The sequence below is a fragment of the Loxodonta africana genome, chromosome 18, assembly GCF_030014295.1.
Source record: "Loxodonta africana isolate mLoxAfr1 chromosome 18, mLoxAfr1.hap2, whole genome shotgun sequence".
Lineage (NCBI taxonomy): Eukaryota > Metazoa > Chordata > Mammalia > Proboscidea > Elephantidae > Loxodonta > Loxodonta africana.
In genome coordinates, this window is record NC_087359.1 from 27,245,386 (window position 1) to 27,271,937 (window position 26,552).

Here is a 26,552-nt window from a genome sequence, read left to right on the forward strand (position 1 = left end):
ATAACTAAAGAAGCCCTGAGTGAGGATAGTAATCAATAGCTTTGTTTTTTTTCCTTTTGTTGCATGTAGAGTCCAAACACTGACCCCGTCACCCTTTTCTGAGATTATATTCTCTCACCAGTACTCTGCTCTTTAGACGTGTACTGGTTATGTTTTAATACTCACTCTCTTTTACTCAGCCAACCCTTTCTGAAAGGGACCATTCATTTAAATAAAATATGGATACACCTTGTTAGTCCTTAAGAGATTTGAATTTAAGTATACAAGAAAATAAAAGGGAGAAAAATGCCTCTGTGGCCTAAGATTAATCTTGATGTAGCTCTATTTTTAGGTTTGATTTTTTTTTTTCTTTTTTCTCATTATGGAAAATTTGAAACTACACAAAAGAGACCAGAATAATGAACTCACATGGAACCATCACTCAACTTCAGTAGTTACCAAAATCTGTCAAACTTGTTTTAGTTGTTCCTGCTCTAGTTCCCCCCACCCCGGATATTTTGAAGCAAACCCCAGATATCATGTTATTTCACCAAAAGTATGTTTATATCTCTAACTCAAACGGAGATTTTTCCATAACCACCATGATATTATCACGTTCAACACATTAACAATAAATAACAAATTAATAGAATCGTCTGATTCTCAGTCCGTATTCGAATTGGCCCAATTATCTTAGGCCAGCCAGGCATATAAGAAAACAGTATACAGTATCTTCGACCTTGTTTTTGTTTGTTTATTCGAATACAAAAATATAAACTGCTGGGAAATCTTAACTCCATTAAACTAGATATATTAAAGTAAATCGCTAACATTGGAAATATCTGTAATTACTAAATACTTGGTTCTTTTCAGCCAAAAATAATATGGATGAAAATATGGATGAATCAGATAAAAGAAAAAGTCCACGAAGTCCAAAAAAAGTAAAAGTAGAGCTTGATTCTGAGAAAGGCGAGGTAAAAGATTCAGATGCCGCAAAAGGAGTAGACCAAAGTGAAATGGACATTTCCAAGATTACTGAGAAGGACCAAGGTAAGGAGAGTCAAATGTGGAGGGCAGCCCAGGGGTGCTAAGAGTACACTGGATCTAGTTCCCACAGCAGGAAAGGTACTGCATGGTCTTTTTTTTTTTTTATTGAGATAAAATTCATATACCATATAATTCATCCACTTAAAGTGTCAGTGGTCTTTAGTATTCGGTTGTTCAACCATCATGGTCAATTCTAGAACATTTTTGTCACCCTAAAAAGAAATCTAGTGCTCATTAGCAGTTTCTCACCAATCCTTCCCATAACCCTCAGACTGTGAAAACCACCAGTCTACTGTCTGTCTGAACATTCCATATAAATGGAATCATACATTATGTGGTCCTTTGTATCTGGCTACTTTCACTTAGTGTAATGTTTTTGAAGCTCATCCATATTGTAGCATGAATCAATACTTCATTCCTTTTTTTTTCCTCCAAATAATATTCCATTGTATGGATATACCATATTTTTGTTCATCCATTTATCAGTTGATGGACGTTTGAGTTGTTTTGACTTTTTGGCCGTTGTAAATAATGTTGTTATGAAAAATCGTACAAATTTTTATGTGGACGTAAGTTTTCATTTTTCTTGGGTGTACATGTAGGAGTGAAATTGCTGGATCATATGGTAACTCTGTGTTCAAGCTTTTGAGGAACTTACACTGTCTTTTGTAAAAAAATGTTTTCTTCTATAAGCTAAATAATTTATGAACCTAAAGATATTTTATAATTGACTCTACAAAATCTTACACAAAAGTACTGATATGTGCAGTAACCTGTCACATACTGAGAAATCTTTAACTGTGACATTTTTAGATACTAAGAAGCAAAATATTCCCATATTTGGAATATATGTCATTTAACCTTTTATAAAGTTTCTCCCTGTCCATTGACCTATTTTAATCATATACCAGGAACTTTGAAATATATGGATATATTTAAGGTCTTAAGTGAAAATAAGGAAAATTGATAGTTTTAAAAATGAAAATGTTCTCATGAATTCCATATTTCAAACTAAAATTACAGCTATATAAATTCTTTGTCTCACAGATGTAAAAGAAGTTTTAGATTGTGACAATGATAAATCCTTCAAGGAAGAACCAATGGAAATAGATGACGATGTGAAAGCAGAGCCACATATGAATTGCCAGGAAATTTCTCAAGTAGATGTGGTCAATGTCAGTGAGGGTTTTCATCTCAGGACTAGTTATAAAAAGAAAACAAAATCATCCAAACTAGATGGACTTCTTGAAAGAAGAATTAAACAATTTACACTGGAAGAGAAACAGCGCCTAGAGAAAATTAAGTTGGAAGGTGGAATTAAGGGTATAGGAAAGACTTCTTCTGCAAGTTCTTTGAAAAGCCTGTCTGAGTCACCAATGATAACAAAAATAAAAGAAGAGTATGACTTGCTCAGACAAGAACAAAGCCCTAATGCAAGCAATGATAAATCTGATGATTTAATTCAGGGGTGCTCACAAAGTGATTCCTCAGTTCTTGGAATCAGTGATCCTAACCATACCACAAATAAACTTTACCCAAAAGATCAAGGGCTGGATGATGTCTCCATTCAGAGCCCAGAGGCAAACTGTCAGAAACAGAATTCTCTTGTAAATGACACAGATGAGAGGCTCTCTGAACCCACCAATAAAGGCCAGGAACCCAGTACTATTAAAACAGAAGGAAGCGATTTTCTCATGGGTGACTCTAAACTAGCCAGTGCAAATGAAATTGGTTCTTTGATCTATAAGAACAAAAAAACACTCCTACAGGAGGATAATGACGCCATTGTGTCTCCTTCTGAGAGCTCTTTACTTCCATCAGTACCTAAAAGTATCAGTGACAGAGATACCCCATCTCTGTCAAAAGCAATGGACTTCGAAGGAAAACTGGGATATGACTCTGAATATAATAGTACTTTGGAAAATAGTTCTGACACCATGTCTATTCAGGACAGCAGTGAAGAAGATATGATTGTTCAGAGTAGCAATGAAAATATTTCTGAACAGTTCATAGCTCAAGAGCAAGGTGTCGAAGACTTGGAGCCATTGAAATGTGAGTTTGTTTCAGATAAGTCCCCCGGAAACCGTGATGACAGGCTGCAGGCTGAAGTGCCTGAAGCAAATGGTAAAAAATCAAGTCAAGAACCAAAGTTAGAGGAGAGACCAGTTAATAAACGTATTGATCAAATAAATCTAAAAAATACCACTGACAAAAAGAATAATGAAAACCGAGAGTCTGAGAAGAAAGGACAGAAAGCAAGTACATTTCAAATAAATGGAAAAGATAATAAACCTAAAGCTTATTTGAAAGGTGAATGCATGAAAGAAAACTCTGAGAGTAAGATAAGAAGTGGTGATGTTGGACCAAAGGTTAATAATACGAAGAAAATAGTTCCTGAAAGTGACGCTGCGTCACTGACTATTAAAGAATCCGCTGTAAAGCCACTCATGAATGGCGATGTCATCATGGAAGATTTTAATGAAAAAAACAACGTGGGAACACGATCATGTTTTCTCAGTTCTTCAGATGCTGAAGGTGACTACCAAGATAGCCTTGAGACACTGCCATCAACCAAAGAGTCTGAGAGGGCACCAACTCCTACACCTCCACCCCCTCAGCCGGAAAGAAATTCAGTTAATCAGGTAGAAGAAATGGAAATTGAAACCTCGGAAGTTAAGAAAGTTACTCCATCACCTATTACTTCTGGAGAGGAATCTAATCTCAGCAGTGATTTTATTGATGAAAATGGTGTGCCTACCAACAGAGATGAAAATGTCAATGGAGAAGCTAAAAGAAAGACAGTCATCACAGAAATCACCACGATGACATCGACAGTGGCCACAGAATCAAAAACCGTGATTAAGGTAGCAAAAGGCGATAAGCAGACTGTGGTCTCTTCCACAGAAAACTGTGCCAAGTCCACTGTCACAACCACCACTACCACGGTAACAAAGCTTTCCACACCCTCCACGGGCAGCAGTGTGGACATCATTTCCGTAAAGGAGCAGAGCAGAACTGTGGTCACCACAACAGTGACGGACTCACTGACCACTGCAGGGGGCACTTTGGTAACATCTATGACTGTGAGCAAAGAATATTCCACAAGAGACAAAGTGAAGCTGATGAAATTTTCAAGACCCAAGAAGACCCGCTCAGGTACAGCTCTGCCATCCTATAGAAAATTTGTTACTAAGAGCAGCAAGAAGAGCATTTTTGTTTTGCCTAATGATGACTTAAAAAAGTTGGCCAGAAAAGGAGGAATCCGAGAAGTCCCTTATTTTAATTACAATGCAAAACCTGCTTTGGATATATGGCCATATCCTTCTCCCAGACCAACTTTTGGTATCACTTGGAGGTATGTACTTTGAAATGTATTTGGGGAAGGGAGAAAGTTGTAAAAGACTTGTCTAATAAGAGTATTTCATTTTTAAGAAAATGGGATAATAGAAATAAGATAGGGAAGCACATATTTAATGGCCCAAGTTCGTAATGGAAATAAGTTACAGAAATCTTTGAACTTAGCCAGCTGGTAGGTACTAAAGTTTGCTTAGGGAAGAATGTTTAAAGACTCAAAATTTAAGGAATCTTTCAAAATGAAAGTTAATTTTACTTTTCACAAGACAATAGAAATATGCCAAACATGGTTGCTTTTGTGCTCTAACTTTCCAAGTTATTGCCATGTGTTTGCTCTGGGAACAAGGTAATCACCAACTTTCTGGAATGTTTGTATTTTATTTCTGTTAGGTAATTTACGAAAACATAAGACATAAGGAACATGCCCATAAATTATACAAAGCTCATCATAATGTGGAAATCTTCCTATTGTAATTTATTTGCACGGTAAACATTCATTTTGGAGTTCTCCATTATTCATATGAGAAAAGATAGTCACTAAGATTTGTTATGAACTTCTTTTGACCCAGAAATAGTATTAATTTAAAACTTTCTGGGCATTGTAAGTTTAGGGAATGAATCATAAGCTTGTATTGTTAGTGGTTATAAAATCGTCCGTTTTTACTTTGGGAAAGGATCTTAGAAATTATCTTTGATAGACGTATAATAACTTGCCTCTGGCCACAGAGGGACCGAGTGAAGAATGGTGTCCAGTTTCCCTAAATCCCAGTCTAGTATTTTATCTGCTGCATCACATTTCACATATTTGTTCATGCTTTGTCCTTTTTCATGTCCTTGTCTTTTTATCTTTGTACCCTTAATAACTGAAAAGGATGGAGCTTAAACATTGGAATCCTCAGATTCTGTGGGACCTGCTCAGAAATCAGGACCAATCTTAGTTGCATTTAGATTTTGCTAGGATCCTGAAATTCTTACTTCAGGTTACTGAGCAGACTTCATTTCTCTGTAGGCTTCATTTCTATGTGTCTTTTAATATGTTTCCAGTTTCTTTAAATGCAAACCATGCTTTTCGTTTCCTTTATATTACCGTTAGCTAGTATTAGAAAAGACGAAGAAAAGGATGAACGTACTCTCTACAAAGGAATTAATTTGTTACTATAACCAGTCACAGTTTGTTTGACCAAGTTTTTTATAGCTCATCTTTTGATTTGCCTTAAAATATCATCACTCCATTACACATTCAATAGAGACAGCTGAAAAGTACAATTTCTCTGCAGGGCCTGCAATGAAGGATTTGCAGAATCCTGCAGGGAATCAAGGAAATCTTCATTACAATTCATGGATTTGTAGGATTACTCTGCACTTTTCTGCTTTCTTCATTGAGAGCGGTCCCAATATGTGTCCTTGACTGTCCTGCAGGTAACTTCTTTCCCACTGGAAAAGTTACTATGTACAGATACTTAATTAAAATGACCTGGCAGTTGTGGAGGCCAACCTTTCTGCTCATTTCTATTCTGAAATGGAAGGTAGACTCAACTGGGAAGCCGTTTTCTCTCAACTTCCGAGGCGAACTAGTCACCAGTCCTGACCAAGTTGCTCAGGGCCGTGTTCTGCATGGCTGGGTTTTAGGAGTGTTGCTTGATTATGTTTTAATATGCACTGTGGGCACAATTGTATCTGTTTAGTTACTTCCTCATTTTTTAATGGAAGAAAATACCTTTACATACATTTTGAACAGATGTTGCCTTCAGATATATTAACATCTTAATTTGTTGAAGTTGAGGAAAATATAATAATTTCTCTCTAGTGGAAGCATAGGTAAATACGTAAATTATTCTTGACTTTAGAATGTATTTTTTTAAAAACACATTGCCACAGAAACCATGCATGTGAAGTGCATTTTTATACTCACACTTAAATATGTCTGATGCTCATAGCAGAGCTAAGAACGCCAGTGGTCATGTATATGATTTCTGTACGTAATTTAATGCTAAGGCCGAGCAATGTTGAAAGGGTGGAACTTGTCTCAGGTTCATTAGGGCCTCTTTTTCCCTCCATACTGTCCATTCCCCTATACTCTTCCCCAGGCCCCGATTCTGTGTCTCATTATCACTTCAAACTGGTAGTTGTCCTTCACAATGCTGCTAGAAGGACCTTCCTAAAATGCAGATCTGTCCTGTGAATATCCTGAGTGAGCTGAGCAACCGTGTGAAGGGGACAGGTTCACCACTGCCGGGATGGATTGAGGCAAGGGGAAGGCATTTGTCTCCGGCAGATCACATCTTTGAGAAGTCCTTCCTTTCACAGCCAATCCAGCCCTGGATACATTTCGGAAGCCTTAATATATGTAGTCGTGAATTCTTTAGTTGGGTACCGCACGCTCTGGCTTCTGCCTTCTCTCCAGCCAGCTTCATCTCTTGCTGCACCTCGACAGCCCTCTGTTCCAGCCAGAGCACACTGGATGTGGCTTCTGGAACACGGGCATGCTCTCGCACACCTCCCTTCCTTGGCATATATGTGCCCCTTGCCTTTGGTCAGCCACCCCCATACCCTTAGCTTGTCTTTTGGGACTCCAGCAGAGCTCTGATCCCCAGCCCTGACCCAAATCAGATGTGCTCCCTGTGCTAAGTCATCCCCTTGTCTTCCCTCTGTCATAGCTCCTTGAGGGCACAGAGGGAGATTCTAGTCACTTCTGTGTCCCCAGCTCCTTCCACAAGTCTCATTTATATATCTATATATGAATATATATATATATCCCTCAAATATTTTTTGAATGAATGAATGTGCAGATTGATAGTGCATGAGGCATGTTCCTCCACTGGTGTTATTTCCATTTGAAAATAGGAATGTTCTTAAGTTGCCTTTTGACCATAGAGAGTGATTGGGGGGAAGCAGAGGAAGAAAGTGAGAGTTAACTTCCCTTTCCAAATACATGTTTGTGTTTTTTCTCCCATGAGCCCAAAGGTCCCTGGGAACTTCCACAGGGTGTGGTCTGTAAGTGACAAACATTGTGTCCTCCTGGGACCTCCCTGCACTTGTTAAGGTTTCCTCTCTTACTTAGGAATTGTTTTCTACCCAGGTCAGGGGATGCATAGGTTGGTAGCCCAACAAAAAAATGAAGTCACAAGTAGAGGTCGGAAGTTAAGAAGCTACAACAGTGTTTGAGCTAGAGCTTTCCCTTTCTCGTATTCATTTTTTCCACCTTAATGTTAGAAATAGAAAGCATTGCCTCTCAAGTACAAGCTTGCCTAAGACTGGCCTTCTTCTATTAAAGAGGGAGGAAATTATTTTAGTTCCATAGGCTTCTCTCTACACCTCAATCAACAGTGTATTCATTTAAAATAAATAAAATGTACTTAATTACACAAAGACCACTAAAAGAGTATCGACAACCTAAGGCTGCTTTAAAATGTTTTATGGATAATTCTGTTTTAAGACATGATATTCATTGCAATTGAGGAAATTCGTTTTGAGATGTGTTTTTAGCATTTAAAAAGAATATCTAAAAAGTTCACTAACTTGGGACACAATACTTAGAAAAAACCTGAACACAGATTTCCTTTGCCTCCTGATAGTAACTAATACAGTATTGTCCTTTTTCTAATGATGTGTTATCACTCGTTGTAGGAACGCAAAATTGCACTAATACTGTTGAAGTGTGACTGCCGTAGTGTAAGCAGTATTTATCATCCAGTAGTTCGTGTTTTAAATAATCACCATTTGGATACAAAATTTTCAGTTTGTTTTGAAAAGTTTTATTGGATTTGCAAGATTTTTTTTTAGAAAATCTGAACATTTTCCAGGGCTTTTTGTTTGTATGAAAATCAATCAGTCAAGATGTTATCCTTCTTCAGAAACCTTTATTACATTTAATTACACTATTTCTCTATATTTGCTCTCTTTCATAATTTTTCTAACAATATTTTGGAATTAGGTTAAATTTATAAAATGCTCAAATTATAGTTATATCACTCTTTCCATTAAACATGCTCATTTTACAAATTTGGTGTTTAAAGTGACTACAGACCCTTTTTAAGTTGTTAGGTGCATGTTATACCTGTGAATAAAAAAGTCTATTAAGGAAGTATGACGGCCACAGTGCATACAAAACCATATTATAGATACTGAAGTCAATGAGGACAAGAAACACAGCCAGCCCTCTTGTTTAACAGAATGTACATCTGTGGTTTCTCTTGGGTTTTTCTTTCAGGTATAGACTTCAGACGGTAAAGTCCTTAGCTGGAGTGAGCCTTATGTTACGGTTACTGTGGGCGAGTTTGAGATGGGATGACATGGCAGCCAAGGCTCCTCCAGGGGGAGGGACTACGCGGACAGGTAAGGTTTTTGTTTTTATTTTTCTAATTTAAGTTTAAAAGATAAAATCACTTGACCGTTCCACTTAATTTTAAGCATGCTTTTTTATTTAATAAAATAAAATGTGTGTGTTTTAAAAATACAGCTTTGCTGGAGTGAGTTTGGCATCTCATGCCATCTTGCGGGGTAGGGGGGTGGTTCCGAGCCTAAGGCGAGTCAGTTATGTGTAAACCAGTCTCAAGTTTTAAAAGGCATTTATTATCGGTAGAGTACAAATCATTTAACTGGGACATCTGGAAAGCTGTGATTGCAGGGTTTTTATTTTTTTGACTCAGTATTGCCACCAGGAACTAATAGCATTTTGTTCAGTGTAGAAGTGCGCAGGGGTTAGGAGCTCTGTATTGTTGCAGTACAGCAGTAACCCCATAGTCATTAATTAATTATGTGTTTCCCAACGTTTGTTCCATGTGTGTCTCTTTTAAAGCACCAGATGCCCTACCTCTTTAGCCCTTGTGCATTTTAGGTGGTTATTAATATTATGTGAATTAAATCACCATAGAAACATCTGAAACCGAAATCACAACAACAGAAATAATTAAGAGGCGAGACGTTGGTCCCTATGGCATTCGATCTGAATATTGTATCAGGAAAATCATTTGCCCCATCGGAGTTCCAGAAGCACCAAAAGGTAAGGAATAGAAAGAATTCTGTTTGTTGTTTTGCTGTTGACCTGTTAGTCACAGCTCTTATGAATGGAAATTTTACTATAATTGTTTAACTCTTTTTTCAATTTCTGAAGATTTTTTTCACTACAAACTAGTATAATTAAAAAATGATCTTAAATAAAAAATGAGGTTTTATAGGCACGTATGATGCCTGAAGGCATTGTACTAAGTACAGGGAGGATCCAAAGAGCTATAATAATAGCTCTTGTAATTAAGATGTGGTTCAGTGATTGACACTAGACCATTAGCTCCCAGAAGGCAGCCACCGTGTTTGTGGTTCACTGTGTGTGGCACAGAGTCTGACACAGAAGTGGTCAGCAAAGGTTTGGTGATTCAGTGGTTAAAGCTGTTGTGAAATACCGTAGTATTCAAGGTAGAAATAATCTAAGAGACAAAGAGTTTTTCAGGGAACATTCATAGAGCGCCTAAATAACAGGCTCTGGGTGACAAATACTTAGGAGAGTAAGATCCAGCCTCTATTCTTAAGGAAGCAAAGAAAAGGTTAAATCATTGTAATACCATTAAGCATTAATTTAAATTGTAGTATGATAAGAAAGATTAATAAGTGGTAAATACTGGAGGAAAGGGAGCAAGATTAAAACTATTTTGCAGATAATTATGAATTTCTGCCTAGAAAATTTACAAAAACTAGAACTATTAACACTAAAAAGAGTTCAGTAAGATGTATAGATTCAGGATATATAAATATATGGAAGCCAAAATTTGACTTTGTATGAGCAGTTAAAAAATTTAAGGAAAAAATGTATTTAAAAATGTGTCAGAAGAAAACGGTGTCTTTAGAAACTTACTATTTTATAGAAGTTAATTCTTCTCAAATTTATCAACTTAGTTTTTGAAACTTGATCAAATTAACTTGAAAATTCATCTTGAAGAATAAATGACCACTTCCATAAAGATTACAGCCCTAGAAACCCTATGGGGCAGTTCTCTACCCTATAGGGTCGCTATAAGTCAGAATGGATTTTGGTTTTGGAGGAGGGAGAAAATTAGGACAAAGAAAACAGCAAAGAAGTGATGGCAAGAAGGGAATTTAGAGGTTTAAGGAGGGCTGTGTAAATGACAGAGTCTCTGGGTGGTGCAAAAGGTTAACACACTTGACTGCCAACCTAAAGTTTGGAGATTAGAGTCTATCCAGAGGTTTCTTGGAAGAAAGGCCTCATGACTCCATTTCTGGAAGTAAAGAGGGCACTGTTAATCCGTGGTGTGATGTGGTGAAAGAGATATGCAGTGTATCACTACCATTGGATCAGATATTTGTGAGGGAGATACCTCTGGGTAATTTTATATTTGATACCTTTCAAAATTTTTGTCAAATTGACAAGTAAAATGAATCTGGCTGGATGGTCCTACTTTCTTCCACTAGACCAAGTGAAGAGAGAAAAGGATGAGCTCAGGGCTTCAGAGTCCAGTTCAGCCTCTACACAAAGGATCTGAAAGTTGCTGTTTGTGCCCTAAAAAAAAGCCTTATTTTTGGTAGTAACAGACCTGATACTGCTGAAAACCAAACCCAGAGTTTTATCCTAAGGATGGCTGAATTGCAATACCAATTGAATCCTCAACCTCAAAAGGTGTCTGAAGTTAAAATGAGGGCATTGATTGGGAAGACATGGGATCCTGAAAATTGGGACAGGCATATATGAGCAGATATAGATTAAGCCTGGGACATTGAGCCTCTAAATTCTGTTGAATCACCCTTGGCAGTAGAACCAGCCCTTCCATCCCATCTGAAGAGATTAACCCAGCTTTGTATACTAAATCACCTTTACCAGTAAAACCAGCTCCCCCCCCCCCCCCCCCCCCGCCCAGTCTGGTTAGATTAACCCAGATGGCTCTTAGGAGTCCTTGCTTGAGGCATTGCTTGGGACATTGCCTGAGGCAGCTGCAGTTGGAGTGTTACCTGAGGCAGATGCCTTGCAAAAACATTGTGGAATGTCCCCAGGACCCACCCCCACCACCCATTTTTGCTTCTAGGCCTGACCCATCAGGAGGTACACTACGGCTACACTCCAAAAGGACTGCTTGAATTTTCTAATGTATACAAACAGTAATCTAGGGAATATATGTGGGAATGGCTTAAAAAAAAAAAAAGAATAAATGACTGAGAATAGCCTTTTTGGGAAAGAAGACCATAGAGAGTACTTGTCCTATTAGATGGTGAAATAGTAGGATAATTAAAACAATGTTGTCCTGGCACAGGAATAGACAGCACAGTTGATTTTCAGAGACCCAGATGGGAGAAGGTGTTCCCAGTGAGTGTTCAATCTCCTTGACCCTACAACCTTCAGTACAGACCATTGCAGTCTCCTTGAATTAGTTTTCTTTGGCTTATATCACTTCGTACAACCTACGTCCTACTGCTGTTTCACTTTCCTGTGCTTCTATTGCTTCCCCATTCCCTGAACATAAGGGAATGTTCAGTGCTTCAACCTCATTAGGAGGTGTTATCTCTCCTTTTTTTTCCATCACCTAGAAACTTTTTTATTGTTGCTTTTCATTCTGTTTGGTCATTGGTATTCGAAGAGTATTCCTAAAAGAATTTATACACTCTACGAAAACAGATGAATTCACCAAACTTGGCAAAAATTCTAAACAGTTAACAGCATCTTTGTAGATATAAGATGGCCCTGACATGTCAGTGCTTTCTGATTTTTCCTGGATGTTCTTCTAAAAAGGCAGTGGTGGTTCAGTGGCAGAATTTTCGCCTTCCATGCAGGAGACCTGGGTTCGATTCCCAGCCGTATTCTTTCATGTATGAGATCCTTGATGTCATCCCACAACTCATTTGGTCTTCAGTCATTAATGTTCTGTGTACCAAATCTGCTCTTGAAATGGTTTCTAAATTCAGGTAGGATATACTCAAGGATGTATTTTGGCTCTCACGGACTTGTTTTTTTCTTCAACTTGAACTTGCTTATGAGCAACTGATGGCCTGTTCCACAGTCAGCCCCTGGCTTTATTCTGACAAATATTGAACTTCTCCATCATCTTTTCCTACAGATGTAGTCGATTTGATTCCTGTTTATTCCATCTGGTGAGGTCCATGTGTATAGATGCTGTTTATGTTGTTGAAAAAAGGTATTTCCAATGAATAGGTCGTTGGTCTTGCAAAATTCTATCATGCAATCTCTGGCAATGTTTCTGTCACCAACGCTGTATTTTCCAACTACTGATCCTTCTTATTGTTTCCAACTTTTGTGTTCCAATCACCAGTAATTATCAATGCATCTTGATTGCATGTTTGATCAATTTCAGACTGCAGAAGTTGGTAAAAATCTTCAGTTTCCTCATCTTTGGCATTTGTGGCTGGTGCTAAATTTAAGTAATAGACTACTAACAGGTCTTTCTTGTAGGCATATGGATATTATCCTATCACTGACAACATCGTACTTCAGAACAGGTCTTGAAATGTTCTTTTTGACAATGAATGCGACGCTGTTCAATTTGTCATTCCTGGCATAGGAGACCATATGACTGTCCAATTCAAAATGGCCAATACCCATCCAGTTCAGCTCACTAACATCCAGGATATTGATTTGCAAATGTTCCATTTCATTCTTGAAATTGTCCAACTTTCCTAGATTCGTACTTCATACATTCCGTGTTCTGATTATTAATGGATATTTGCAGCTGTTTCTTCTCATTTTGAAATGATGAAGTAAAAGAGCTAAACACAAGTTCAAAGGGCGGCTCAGAAAGACAAAGTAAAGTATTACAAAGAAATGTGCAAAGACCTGGAGTTAGAAAACCAAAAAAGAGGAATACACTTGACATTTCTCAAGCTGAAAGAACTGGAGAAAAAATTCAAGCCTCAAGTTGCCATATTAAAGAATTCTATGGGCAAAATATTTAACAACGCAGGAAGCATCAAAAGATGATGGAGGGAAAACACAGAGTCACCGTGCCAAAAAGGATTGGGTGACATTCAGCCATTTCAGGATGTAGCATATGATCAAGAACCGGTGGTATTGAAGGAAGAAGTCCAAGCTGCACTGAAGGCATTGGCAGAAAAACAAGGCCCCAGGAATTGAATGAATACCAACTGAGATGTTTCAACCAAGCGGATGCGGCGCTGAAGTTGCTCACTCGTCTATGCCAAGAAATTTGGAAGATAGCTACCTGACCAACTGACTGGAAGAGATTCATATTTGTTCCCATTCCAAAGAAAGGTGATCCAACAAAATGCAGAAATTATCAAATGATATCATTAATATCACATGCAAGTAAAATTTTGCTGAAGATTATTCAGAAGTGCTTGCAACAGTACAGTGACCGGGAACTGCTAGAAATTCAAGCCAGATTCAGAAGAGGACATGGAATGAGGGATGTCATTGCTGATGTCAGATGCATCTTGGCTGAAAGCAGAGAATACCAGAAAGATGTTTACCCATGTTTTATTGACTATGCAAAGGCACTTGACTCTGGATCATAGCAAATTATGGTTAACATTGCAAAGAATGGGAATTCCAGAGCACTTAACTGTGCTCAAGAGGAACCTGCATATAGACCAAGAGACAGTCGTTTGAACAGAACAAGGGGGTACTGTATGGTTTAAAATCAGGAAAGGTATGCATCAAGCTTGTATCCTTTCACCATACTTACTCAGTCTGTGTGCTGAGCAGATAACCCAAGGAGCTGCACTATATGAAGAACTTGGGATCAAGATTAGAGGAAAACTCATTAACAACCTGCGATATGCAGATGACACAACCTTGCTTGCTGAAAGTGAAGAAGACTTGAAGGACTTACTGATGAAGATTGAAGACTACAGCCTTTAGTATAGATTATACCTCAACATAAAGAAAACAAAAATTCTCACAGTTGGACCAGTAAGGAGCATCATGATAAACAGAGATAACACTGAAGTTGTCAAGGATTTCATTTTACTTGGATCCACAATCAATGCCCATGGAAGCAGGAGTCAAGAAGCGTTGGGCAGATTTGCTGCAAAAGACCTCTTTAAAGTGTCAAGAAGCAAAGATGTCACTTTGAGGGCTAAGATGCACCTGACCGAAGCCATGTTATTTTTGCCGCCTCGTATGCATGTGAAAGCTGTATAATGAATAAGGAAGACCAAAGAAAAATGGATGCCTTTAAATTATGGTGTTATATTTGAATATACCATGAACTGCCGGAAGAACGAACAAACCTGTCTTGGAAGAAGTACAGACAGAATGCTCCTTAGAAGAGAGGACAGTGAGATTTCATCTTACGTACTTTGGACATGTTATCAGGAGGAACCAATCCCTGGAGAAGGACATCATGCTTGGTAAAGTAGAGGGTCACTGAAAAAGAGGAAGACCCTCAATGAGATGGACTGACACAATGACTGCAACAATGGGCTGAAACATAGCAACGATTGTGAGGATGGTGCAGGACCAGGCAGTGTTTCGTTATGTTGTGTGTGGGGTTACTATGAGTCAGAACCGGCTTGACGGCGTCCAGCAACAACAACACCTATTCTTATTTACTTCAGATCTCAGCTGTGTATTAGTAACTCAAATCCCCCTTCTCAGTGCTGTGGTGGGGAAGCACATATTGCCATAGTTGTACATGGCAAAGACATGCAACCCAACAGTGGAAGGAATTCATTAGACTTCTAGTAGGAAGTTGTATCCACGTTGTCCCCTAATAGATAAATAAGTGTTAGTCAAGTGAAAGGGGGAGTTCGGGCTTAGGAGGAGTGTTCCAGCCAAAGGGAACAGGCTCAGGGGCCTTTTATATCATTGATGGAGCATATCACGGCCCACGAGCCTTAGCCTGCTCAGTAAATAGTTTGATTAGAACACAGCTACACTTATTCATTTACATATTGTCTTTGGTTCCTTTCAGAATATAAGGGCAGAGTTGAATAATTGCAATAGGGAGCATCCAGCACACAAAGTCTAAAATATTTATCATCTGGCCCATTACAAGGGAGCCCTGGTTGCGCAGTGGTTAAAGTGCTTGGCTGGTAATAGAAAAGTTGATGATGGTTCAATAGCCTGCTTACGTAAAGGTTTATAGCCTTGGAAATCCTCTGGGGGCAGTTCAACTCTGTTCTGCAGGGTCTCTATGAATCATAAATGACTTGAACGCAATGGGTTTGGGTTTGGTTTTGATCTTTTAAGAAAATTGGCCAACCCCTGCTTTTCATGGTATGAGAGGAGATGCCAGGAGTACTATCTTTAGAAGCTACATTGCTTAAAATACTCTGATTTCTTTTCCAAAGAAACACCTACACCTCAGAGGAAAGGCCTTCGATCCAGTGCATTGCGGCCAAAGAGACCAGAAACACCTAAGCAAACTGGCCCTGTTATTATCGAAACCTGGGTAGCCGAAGAAGAGTTGGAATTATGGGAGATCAGGGCATTTGCTGAGAGGTAAGGAAACGGTTACTACGTGATCAGAGGTATGAAGATTTTATCACTTGAGAATTAAAGAATTATCAGTTCAATGATATAATTAAATCAGTATGTCCTAGTTATAAGTTTTTATTATAAATTCATTCAGTATGTCCTAGTTAATTTTATTTCACCTTTTAATTTTAGGTGCTAGATGTATATAGTTCATTAAGACCCTATTCCTAATTTTTAATGTGTTATCTAATTATCTTAATTTAAATTTCTTGTTTTTAATCAAAACAATCTCACCTTTGCATTATGGGAAAGTCAGCTAGATTTCACATATAGTAATTAGCTGTCAGATGCCTAGTAGGGTAGTGTCTAATAAGATTCTCCTTTTTCACCTGCAGAGTGGAGAAAGAAAAGGCCCAGGCAGTCGAGCAACAGGCTAAGGTTAGTGAACAGAAGAAAGCAGAGGACTTCAAGGCCCAAGTGGAGGTCCAGCTAAAACAGCAGCTGTTGGCTGCCCAGCAGGTGGGGGATTTGGTACTAGTCCCACCTGGCAACGAACTTACATTTTTGACCAAATTCATGCACACCAAAAGCACATTCGTTGTGTGTGTTTGTGTGTCTGTGTGTTTGCTTTTTGTGGTGGTAAGTATATAGGTAGCAGAACATCTGCCATTTCTCCACTCTTGTACAGCTCAGTAATATTTATTCCGTTCACCATGTTGTTCGACCATCGCTGTATTTTCCATATATCTCATTTTCATTGCTGGAAAATAGCTCTGTGGATACACTAAGCTGTGGTTTTGCAAAAAGCATATGTATTTGGAAAGCAGTGTTTAAGATTTCTCTTATTATCTTTATAATTCAGAGGGTAGTTTCTAAAAATAATTTTTTCCTGCAAAATTCCAAACTGAAGAAGCTCTGTCCAAGCCAAACCCACTGCCACTGAGTCGATTCCAACTCTTAGTGACCGCATAGGGTTTCCAAGGCCGTAAATCCTTATGGAAGCAGGCTGCCACATCTTTCTCCTGTGGAGCAGTGGTGGTTTCGAAGCACCCACCTTTCAGTTAATAGTTGATCGCTACCCACTTCTCCACCAGGGCTCCTTGAAAAAGCTCTGTAGTCTATGAAAAAGCAAATTGTACATAAAACTCTCTAAGAGTTTGGTGTAATTGCTGATCATAAAGCTACTGATGGTTTCTTACCTGTCCAAATTCTGGTTGTTGGAGGAGATCATGATTAGCAAGATAAAAGTGATAAAATTTCTGGCCCAGCATAAAGTTGGTATCCAGAGCTCCTTTCATATTTCAAAATTCACATACTTAAGACTTTCTTTTGGCTCCTTTTTTCATTGTATTGCCTTCACATACTTAGCATCTCCTTGAACGTATTATTTTTAATGTAAATGTACCCTATGTGCTTAAGTATTAGGGACCTAAATCAAAGACAATTATCCATTTTTCCATTGGGAAGATAACTGCAAAATAGTCAACTTGAATATGTAAACTTGTAGAATATAGATGAAATAAGTACATGTCTATTTATAATGTTATTAGCTGAGTTACACATAACTCTTTTAAAATCACATGTTTATAAAGTATTCATCTCAATCTACTTTTTTCCTCTCACATTTTGTAAAATTTTTTTCCAAATTCTTATGTATTTTTGACCTCAGTTTACTGTAGGTCGTTATCTTCTCTTAAATCATAGTTGTTTGAGATAACAGAACCTTTGAATTCTATGTATGATGCTGCCACTGGAAATTTATCCCAAAACGCATGTCTCAATTCATGCAACAATTGGCCGTTTGTTTTGTTTTTCATCTTATGGGCGTGTTTTGTCATCTCTACAATGTCGTCACTTAATGTATTGCTTTTTAAAATTTCTTCGAAAGGCTTATTTAAAAAGATATCTGACACTTCCAGTTTTGAAGTCATAGCCCCAGGAAATAACTACTAAACATGTCTTCACTTTCTTTGCCTCCTTTTTCTGCTGATTCAATCAGGTGACATCCCTAAATATTCAAAACGAAACTCCCTTTCTTATGAGGAATTGTTACGTGAAATACCGCACATTAAAACCTGTTGCCATCAGGTCAGTTCCAGCTCATAGCAACCTGTAGGACAGAGGAGAACTGCCCTGTAGGGTTTCCAGGGAGCGGCTGGTGGATTCAAACTGCTGACCTTCTGGTTAGCAGTCGAGCTCTTAACTACTGCTGCACTGCCAGGGCTCACCTCACATTATATTCAGGTATACACAGTGTGTACAAAAGTAGTCCTAAAAAAATTGTGTGTGATGTCATTCATTGTCAGTTTGCAATGGCAGGAGATAGTTCAGCATTGGAATCTGATCTTAGCACAGGTCCTAGCTCTACGATTAACTAGTTCAGTGGCCTCGGGCAAGTTACGAAAGTTCCCTAAACCTTAGTTTCCTTGTTTTTAAAGTGGCAATAATACCAGCAACCTCATCAGGTTGGTATGAGCATTAAATAAGATAGGAAGGTAAAGCATCTGCCAGCATATGTGCAGTAAATCTCACCTGTTGTTGTTAGACCTGTTAGCTGTTACTCTTCAGACCATTGTTGAAAAGGTGTTAGATAATCTCAGCAATCTATAATAAATAAAAAGATATGCAAATGATCTTTAATGGGCCTGTAGTCTGAAAGATCAGATTATCCTATCATAAAGATCAGATTATCATGGAGTCCATTCCGACTCATAGCAACCCTGTAGGACAGAGTAGAACTGCTCCATAGGGTTTCCAGGGAACAGCTAATGGATTCGAACTGCCAAATCTTTTGGTTAACAGCCAAGTTCTTAACCACTGCGCTACCAGGGCTCCTTAGATTATACTACTCTGTATAAAATAGTCTAAAGTATTTTTCTGCAAACATGTTTGAATTAAATAATATGAGAAATCTAGACATATTGTTTTATAACGTTCAGCAAGGATAGCGAGACTGCGTCTCACATACTTTGGACGTGTTATCAGGAGGGACCAGTCCCTGGAGAAGGACATCATGCTTGGTAACGTAGAGGTGGACTGACACAGTGGCTTCAACAATGGACTCAAGCATAACAAGGATTGTGAGGATGGTAAAGGACCGGGCAGTGTTTCGTTCTGTTGTACATAGGGTCACTATGGGTCGGAATTAACTCGATGGCACCTAACGACACTACCAACAATGTTCAGCTTGCCTGATTGCAGGTTTGCTAACTTGAATAGAGATATAAATGACTGACAGGTTCTCTTTGGCTGGATAAACTAATATTCTAGTAAAACGGAAAGCTTTTTGCAGCCTCCGTCATTTGGTATCTGCTATAAATCCCTCCACTGAGCAGCAAGGTGTTCCTGTCTCCAGTAAGATTGCCCACATCTCTTATATTTTCAGTCTGAAAGCCTGGATATTTGTACAAACTGGAAAAACACGACATTTAAATTTTTCTGTTTTGAACAACTTTGCACCTTTATAAAATACACATGGTGTAAAGCCATGAAAATTTTGCTTTCATCAGGAAATTAAATTCAGTGGTAAACCTACATAGGCATATTTTCAGAAGTAAAATATTTTAGAAATTCAGTGTAAACAGTTTCTTAGGTTGAGAGAAATTATGGCTGGACTTCTTGCGGAACAGTATTTTTATTTAGAACTATTTTGGTTCATGTTTTCTCTTCCTGAATTTTCTAGAAACGACTGGAGCAGCAGAAACCTACAGTAATTGCAGCTTCCACTACTTCCCCAACAAACAGTACAACCAGTACCATCTCTCCAGCACAGAAAGTTATGGTGGCCCCCATAAGTGGCTCAGTTGCACCTGGAGCTAAAATGGTCCTAACTACTAAAGTTGGCTCTCCGGCTGCAGTAACATTCCAGCAAAACAAGAACTTCCACCAAACCTTTGCTACGTGGGTTAAGCAAGGCCAGTCAAATTCAGGTACGCAGCCAGGATTAAATAGAAGATCGCCTTCCATCCAAAAAAGAGAGAAATTTCTGTCTTTTACTTACTGAAATGAAACGTCTCTTTAGAAAATTGTTTTTCTTCTGCAGCTGATTGACCAAACAAGCTCTAACAGTTGGTTTTTTCCCAGATAATATTCATAATATAACATTAGTGAATCTCCTCTCTTACATTATTTCACTCTCAACATTTACATAGTTCACGGACCTTGAGTGGAGAGGAATGTTTTTCTTAAAAATACAAAATGAGTCACATTTCATGCATTGGTACCCATCCTAGAAGTCACTACGTTGCTGGTTATTTTAAATCTAAAGCTTAATAAATGTCTTATACCCCATTAGCCACCAGCACAGCTGCCACATCTGCTACAACCATTGCCAGCACAGGTCAGACGTTCCAAATTACAGGCAATCCAGTCACTATGGCAGGAAAAGTAATTACCAAACTGCCACTTCCTGCAAACAGCAAGATTGTCGCTGTAAATGTGCCAGCAACACAAGGAGGTAAGGGAAATGTGAGGACTTTTAATTCACATTTGCCAGATCATACTGTTGCCATTATTTTTCATTTCCTTTTCACTGATTTCAGTCCTCAGATCTCACATTCTATGTAGTCCACTTTAAAACCCTACCACACGTAGTTTCTCCTCAGAAACCGACCAACATGTAATGCTTTTAACTAAAGGGGTATTTATTAACTATTTCTTAATCTTTTTTTAAGGTGTTGTTCAAGTACAGCAGAAAGTCCTGGGTATCATTCCATCTAGTACAGGTACAAGCCAGCAAACCTTTACTTCATTCCAGCCCAGGACAGCGACCGTCACCATTAGGCCCAACACCTCTGGCTCTGGAGGAACCACAAGCTCTTCCCAAGTAAGAACTCTGCAGACTCGCTTTGTTCTGAAGTGTTGAGCCCCTCAGGGGAAGTTTTCAGAATGGCCTCTTCCAGGATTGATCTAGCTTCTAAATTTTCCTTGCCTGTTGCTTAATCTGTGACAAAGTATTGATTTGGAAACAATCTATTTGTAATATTTCTGATAAGTAAAAAAATGATACACAAAATATTAACTATTAACATTTAGTTAATTGCATGTTAGTATAGTTTATGAATAGTAAGAATTGCTTGTTAAGATTTTTATAAAGAAAATTTGCTTCTATAAAACAGTGGACAGCACTAGACCACCCAAGGAAACATGCTGTGAACCCAAGTTAAGAAATAGAATGAAAAATGCAATCCACAGGAGTAAAACTAGTTTTTTAACCAGCTGATATGTACACATATTAGATCCAGCATTTCCCTGGCACTAGTATTAAGGGAAAGATATAAAGTTTTTGAACCTAAGTGTAAAATTGAGAATAATGGGCTCAGTAGTTTCCCTTTTAAAACTATAAAAGAACATTGGGTTTCTGATCTTATTCTGCTGTTCTCTGGGTTACAGCTATGGATTACAGCTTAGAGAAAGTAGAACTCAACGATTTCCTGCAAGCAGCTATGGTGGTGTTAGAGCAGAACCTTGCAGGGTTTTATTCCTTCTTTTTTGTCTGTAGGCTGTTCTTGGTATCAGTGGCAGAGAATTTCATATGATCTCATCTGAATTAAATTTTCTCCTCCCAAAATTCCGTCTTTATTCTGATGCTTAATAAAATTTAAAATGTAATGTCCAAGAACGTATGTCATGTCTGTAGACATTTTTATCAATATAGAATGTATAAAGATCTTGTATTCTAAGTCCAACCTGCTTTAGTCTTCTAAAAACATTTTAATGCATTGTCCTTTGTATCATTTATAGGTAATCACAGGGCCTCAGATCCGCCCTGGTATGACGGTGATTAGAACACCACTCCAACAGTCAACACTAGGAAAGGCAATTATTCGAACACCTGTGATGGTGCAGCCAGGTATTCGTCCACCCAGTGTTATCATTTTGCATTTAAATGACCAAGCTAGGACACCTATAATACCCTGTATTATAGAAAATACCAAGTTGAATTAATACTTCAAAGTATACTAAATTTCTAATCCATTGTGGGATGCATCCATAGATACTATTTCATCTTGGCATTGCCAATAAGAGAAAAATAGGTTCAGGTAGGCTTGTTAAAATTATTAAAATCAAACAAACAAAAAACCTCTAATAAATGAAATATATAGCATTCACATCATTGGAGTAAAGAGAATGAGCAAAGGAAACAGTCTATATGGCAAAAGATGAGGAGAAAATCAAGGATACAACTATAAAACACAAAGCATAAAACAGGACTACAAAGGCAATGCCAGACCTGTCATTTGTCACAACTAATGTGAATAAGTTAAAACTCCTATATTAAAAGTTGAAGACTGTAAAGATACAGTAAAAAAAAAAATCCCACTATGCATTTATGAGAAGCATGCATAAAATCAAACTATCACAAAAAGTAAAAAATAAAAAGATGGGCAAAGATACATGAAATAAAGACAGAAAAAAGAACAAGAACAGCCCTACTGATATTAGATAGAGTGAATTCAGTGCCAAAAAAAAGTTACTGGCTTATAGATAAAAGTTGCAATGAATGTGCAATCTTAAATCTTTATGAACTAAAATAAGATAACAGTAAAATGTATAAATCACTTTAATTATTAACGGAAGCATAATACACCAGAAATAGACTATATATTAAGTTTTGTATCTTCAGGAATTTGCATTTTATTAGATATTTATGGACTACTACTTGGTCATACAATGAGCATAGATAAAACGTTAATAATGTCCAAATGGCAGAATTATATGTGGTCTTTGACCACATTGTAGTAAAGCTAGAAATTAATATTAAGATATTTATGCTAATAAACTATTTATTTGGAAATTTACATACATATGCTCTCACAAGTAACTTTTTGGTAAGAAACATCAATGTGTAATTGCAAACAAATTATCAGATAGCTGCTTTAAGCCGTGTTGCCAAAGCTGAACTCAGAGGGAAATTCATATTCATTCATTCAACAAATATTTGAGCAGCTATTTTACATGGTTGAGAAACAGTAAACGAGACAAGACCCCTGTATTCTTAAAAACTTAACTAATCGGAAGTTAGAAAAATATATAAAACAAGTCTTCACAGAAAACAAGAGGGAGGAAATAAAACCAAAAGTAATGATAATGAGAAAACAGAAAAGGCAAAAATTTTTAAAACAGACCATTCATTTGCACGTCTGATCTTGAGAAAAGGGAGCAGAACACTAATTCGCAGAATTAGGAGTACGAAAGTACTATAAAAATACAGCTTTTTAAAAATATGAAGAGAATTGTGTACACGTGGCCTTGTGAGACTTTCAGAAATCTCACCATCCAAACTCAGAAAGTGAAATAGCAAAGACATAATTATATACTGTGCTTGTCAAGTATAAGTCTCAATAACTCATATCAAGGGGAGAAATTGGAAAAGTTGCCAGAGTATTACCTATAAAAAAGAATTCCAGATCTCATGGTTTTATGGGTAAATTCTTTAAAATTGTCAGGAAACAGGTGATTATTAAAAAAAAAAAAAAAAAAGTTTCAGGGTATATAGGGAATAAAATATAATATTTCCCATTCATTTTACAAATTTAGCATAATTGTGATACCAAACATAGCATAGTTTAGAAAAAGGGAAAATAGGAGCAATCTTCTATTCCTAAGCAGGATTCACCCCAGAAAAAAAAAGACGATTTATTATTTCAGTTAATGCTACCAAGACAGTTGATAAAATTATGTCTGTTCCTGTTTAAAACTTTTATCTGTCAGTTGGGCAGGTAACTGAAAGAAAGATGTAACTGATATAAAGGGGAAAAGAAAACTTTTAGGTAATGAATGATAATAGAAAACCAAAAAGCTTGGAACTAATGAAGTAAATTGCCAGGTAGAAAAAATACTGGTAGTACTCAAGATGCATAGCGCCTTTGTCCCTTAATGCCTCACACAGAGCCGCGGTAATGCATTTGTGTGATATGCATGTGTCAGTCTGTAACTTCCATACACTCCCCCCGCCCCCCGCCCCAGAGTTTTGCTGCTTTTCTTCCTTCAAACCTCGAATAGCCCATTAGCGTGTAGTTCGTATAATGAACTCTGCAGCCCTGCTGCCACTGGCTGTATAGTGCTCCTTTCATGTAGTTTAGCCCAAGTCTGCATTTAAATAATTGATTCTTAGTAGTAATACTAATAGCAACTGTCGTGTACTCAGCATTTTATTTTATGCGAGTGTTTTAAGCCCTTTGCACAGAAGCTTTCATTTAATTTTCATATAAAGGAGGTGCTAATATCACCTTCATTTTATAGATGAAGAAATTGAGGCTCAAAATATTGAGTAACTTATTGAGCTACTAAGCAGCAGAGCTGGGATCTAGCCAGATTGATCTGATTTCCAAGTCCAGATATTCATTTATTCTTTCAGTGTAAGGCACTGTTCCAGGCCCAGGGGACTACATTTGTGAACAGCACAGACAAAATACCTGCCCTCATGATGCTTATAGTCCAGTGGGAAAAGTAGACAGTAACCAGATAAATAAGTTATATATGTAGTATGCTAAATAGTGATGAGTACTTATTAAAAAGGAAGGTGATAAGAATGTTGAAGAGTTGGGGCTCAGCGGTGATTTGCAAAGGAGAGGTGAAACTTTGGAAAGGGTGGCTAGAGAAGGACTCAGCCAGAAGGCAAAACTTGAATAAAGACCTGAAGGAAGTGAGAAAGCTATGCAGATATCTGGATAAAGAGTTTTTCATGAAGAAGGAGCATCAGATGCAATGGCTCTGAAGTGGGAGTGTTCCGTGTGTATTGAAGGAAAAGCAAGGCGGCCAGTGGGGCTGGTAGGGCCCAGGGAGGAGGGGAAGGAGGAGAGTCATAGGAGCTGTGATCAGAGATGGAGAGGGTGTGCGTGGTATGTGTCTGACCGTGTGCAGATTGCACTGGAACTTACCACTAAAAAAATACGCTAGGTTTTCTCAAACTGAGATCCACGGACTGCCCAGGTATAATCAAAAACTTTTTTTAATATTTGAATTTGCATCTTGGTGGTAATCTAAAAGTAAATTAATATGTACATATTGGGAATCATCTGAATGACCATTATCCAGTCAATCAGTGGAAACCGCTTGCTATTGAATTGATTCCCACTCAAGGCACCCCATGTGTGTCAGAGTAGAACGGCCCTCCACAGGGTTTTCAATGGCTGATTTTTGGGGACTAGATCACCAGGCCTTCCTTCTAAGTGCCTCTGAGGGGACTCAGATCTTTCAGTTTGTACCACGTAATAGCAGCCTTTTCTCCATCTGCATTTAGGATGATCCTGGTGATCGCCTAGAGTAATAACATCTCATGCATTGTTTCTGGATCTGCAGTACAAGGGTATATAGTGCATGCAGGGTCCAAAGGTTCTCAGGTTAGAGCACTTCACTACATGACGCCGTCCTGCCTTTCAATTCATCTTGAAAAATAAATGAATCAGAATAACCAGGAAATTTTTAGAAGAGAAATGGTGGGAAACTTGCACTGGGGGGTGTTACAGCGTATTATAAAGCCACCAGAATTAGGACCATGGTACAGAGGAAGCCTAGACAGGCAGAAGCGAATTAAAGAACCCTAATATAAAAACTTTTTTTTAGTTTTTTTTAGTATCACTGGGTTTGGTGTTTTTTGTTTTTTTTTTAAATATGTGAAGCTTGTATGACAGATCAGGAAGGGAGGATTAGATTCATCAGTTATTGATAGTACCTGGGAGGATGTATCTGATAGGAGAATTATAATAGGCAGTAATTAAAGCTAAAAAATTTGTAAAAACCAAAAGAATGGTCAGAGTGGCCACAAAAAAAAAAAAAAAAAAGGTTTATAGGTTTAAAAAGAAAGAAATGTAAAGGCAGACAGCAAAATGGGGGAAAAACATATTTGCAATTTATATCTTTATAAAAAGCAATTATAAGCCACTATGAAAAGATAAACATACCTTGGTAGAGAAATGGGCAGAGAGTATGGACAGTTGACAGATGAAGAACAAATACCTTGAAACGGTTTAAAATCCCAACCCTCTGTAGTAATTGAAGAAATGCGGTCAGTATAATACCATGTTTACTCTTCCCAGTTGCTGGAATAGTTTACTTTAGTGATGATACCAAGAGTTGTCAGCAGTTCGATGGAGTAGACACTCAGAGGTGGTGGGAATGTGAATTGGTATAGTCTTTCTAACATTCAGTTTAGTACTATGTGCCTACTGTGAACCCAGTAATATTTTTTGGAGTTTATTCTAAGGAAATAGGCAGAAGCACACTAAGATTTAAGCAAGGAATTCACCATGGCATAATATAAGAAGAAGGGAAAGTAGTCTGAATATCAAAATAGATTCAATTTTATACATGTGCAGTCATATTAAAGACCATCCAGCCATTAAAGAAACACACAGAATATTTTTTTCCCGCAGAAGGAAAACAGAAAAGAAGCAAACATAAAAACTTCAGAAATTTGATGTTATTTACTAATTAATAATGAATCAGGAAATTGTAAATGTAAAATTAGCTACCAAATAATTACTCCTAGCAACTTTTCCACAGGGGGGGAATCCACCTGCTTTGTGTTCCAGTTTCAGTAAATTAAATGAGAAATTCGGGTTTTTAGAAGAATACACTGCTGCTCCAGTTAAACTTCACTCATTGAGTAGACGCTTCTCGGGCAGTTACTTTGTAAGCGTTCTTTGAGCACTCTGCCCTCGTATTGAGGATATAATGGCCCTTGCCCTTATGGGTTCATCTAAACTACTCATCAGAATAACTGTTAAGAGAAACTCATGTGGCCCAGAATATTCCAGATTCAGTGTTTTTTATC

General features: G+C 37.8%; 1 protein-coding gene across 15 annotated transcripts in view; it reads left to right on the top strand.

Moving 5' to 3' along the window:
* BPTF (bromodomain PHD finger transcription factor) overlaps window positions 1-26,552 on the top strand; it is a 151,385-nt gene that overhangs the window by 87,215 nt on the left and 37,618 nt on the right. For 9 of the 15 annotated variants that reach the window (XM_064270888.1, XM_064270886.1, XM_064270892.1 and 6 more), the window contains 10 exons: window positions 853-1,029; window positions 2,074-4,381; window positions 8,591-8,715; window positions 9,254-9,382; window positions 15,649-15,799; window positions 16,171-16,294; window positions 19,458-19,704; window positions 20,070-20,231; window positions 20,449-20,600; window positions 21,518-21,626. In XM_064270888.1, coding sequence (XP_064126958.1) covers window positions 853-1,029; window positions 2,074-4,381; window positions 8,591-8,715; window positions 9,254-9,382; window positions 15,649-15,799; window positions 16,171-16,294; window positions 19,458-19,704; window positions 20,070-20,231; window positions 20,449-20,600; window positions 21,518-21,626 — 3,684 coding nt within the window. The remainder of the gene's footprint in view (window positions 1-852; window positions 1,030-2,073; window positions 4,382-8,590; window positions 8,716-9,253; window positions 9,383-15,648; window positions 15,800-16,170; window positions 16,295-19,457; window positions 19,705-20,069; window positions 20,232-20,448; window positions 20,601-21,517; window positions 21,627-26,552) is intronic. The other 6 variants (XM_064270896.1, XM_064270897.1, XM_010597019.3 and 3 more) reach the window with 3 other exon arrangements.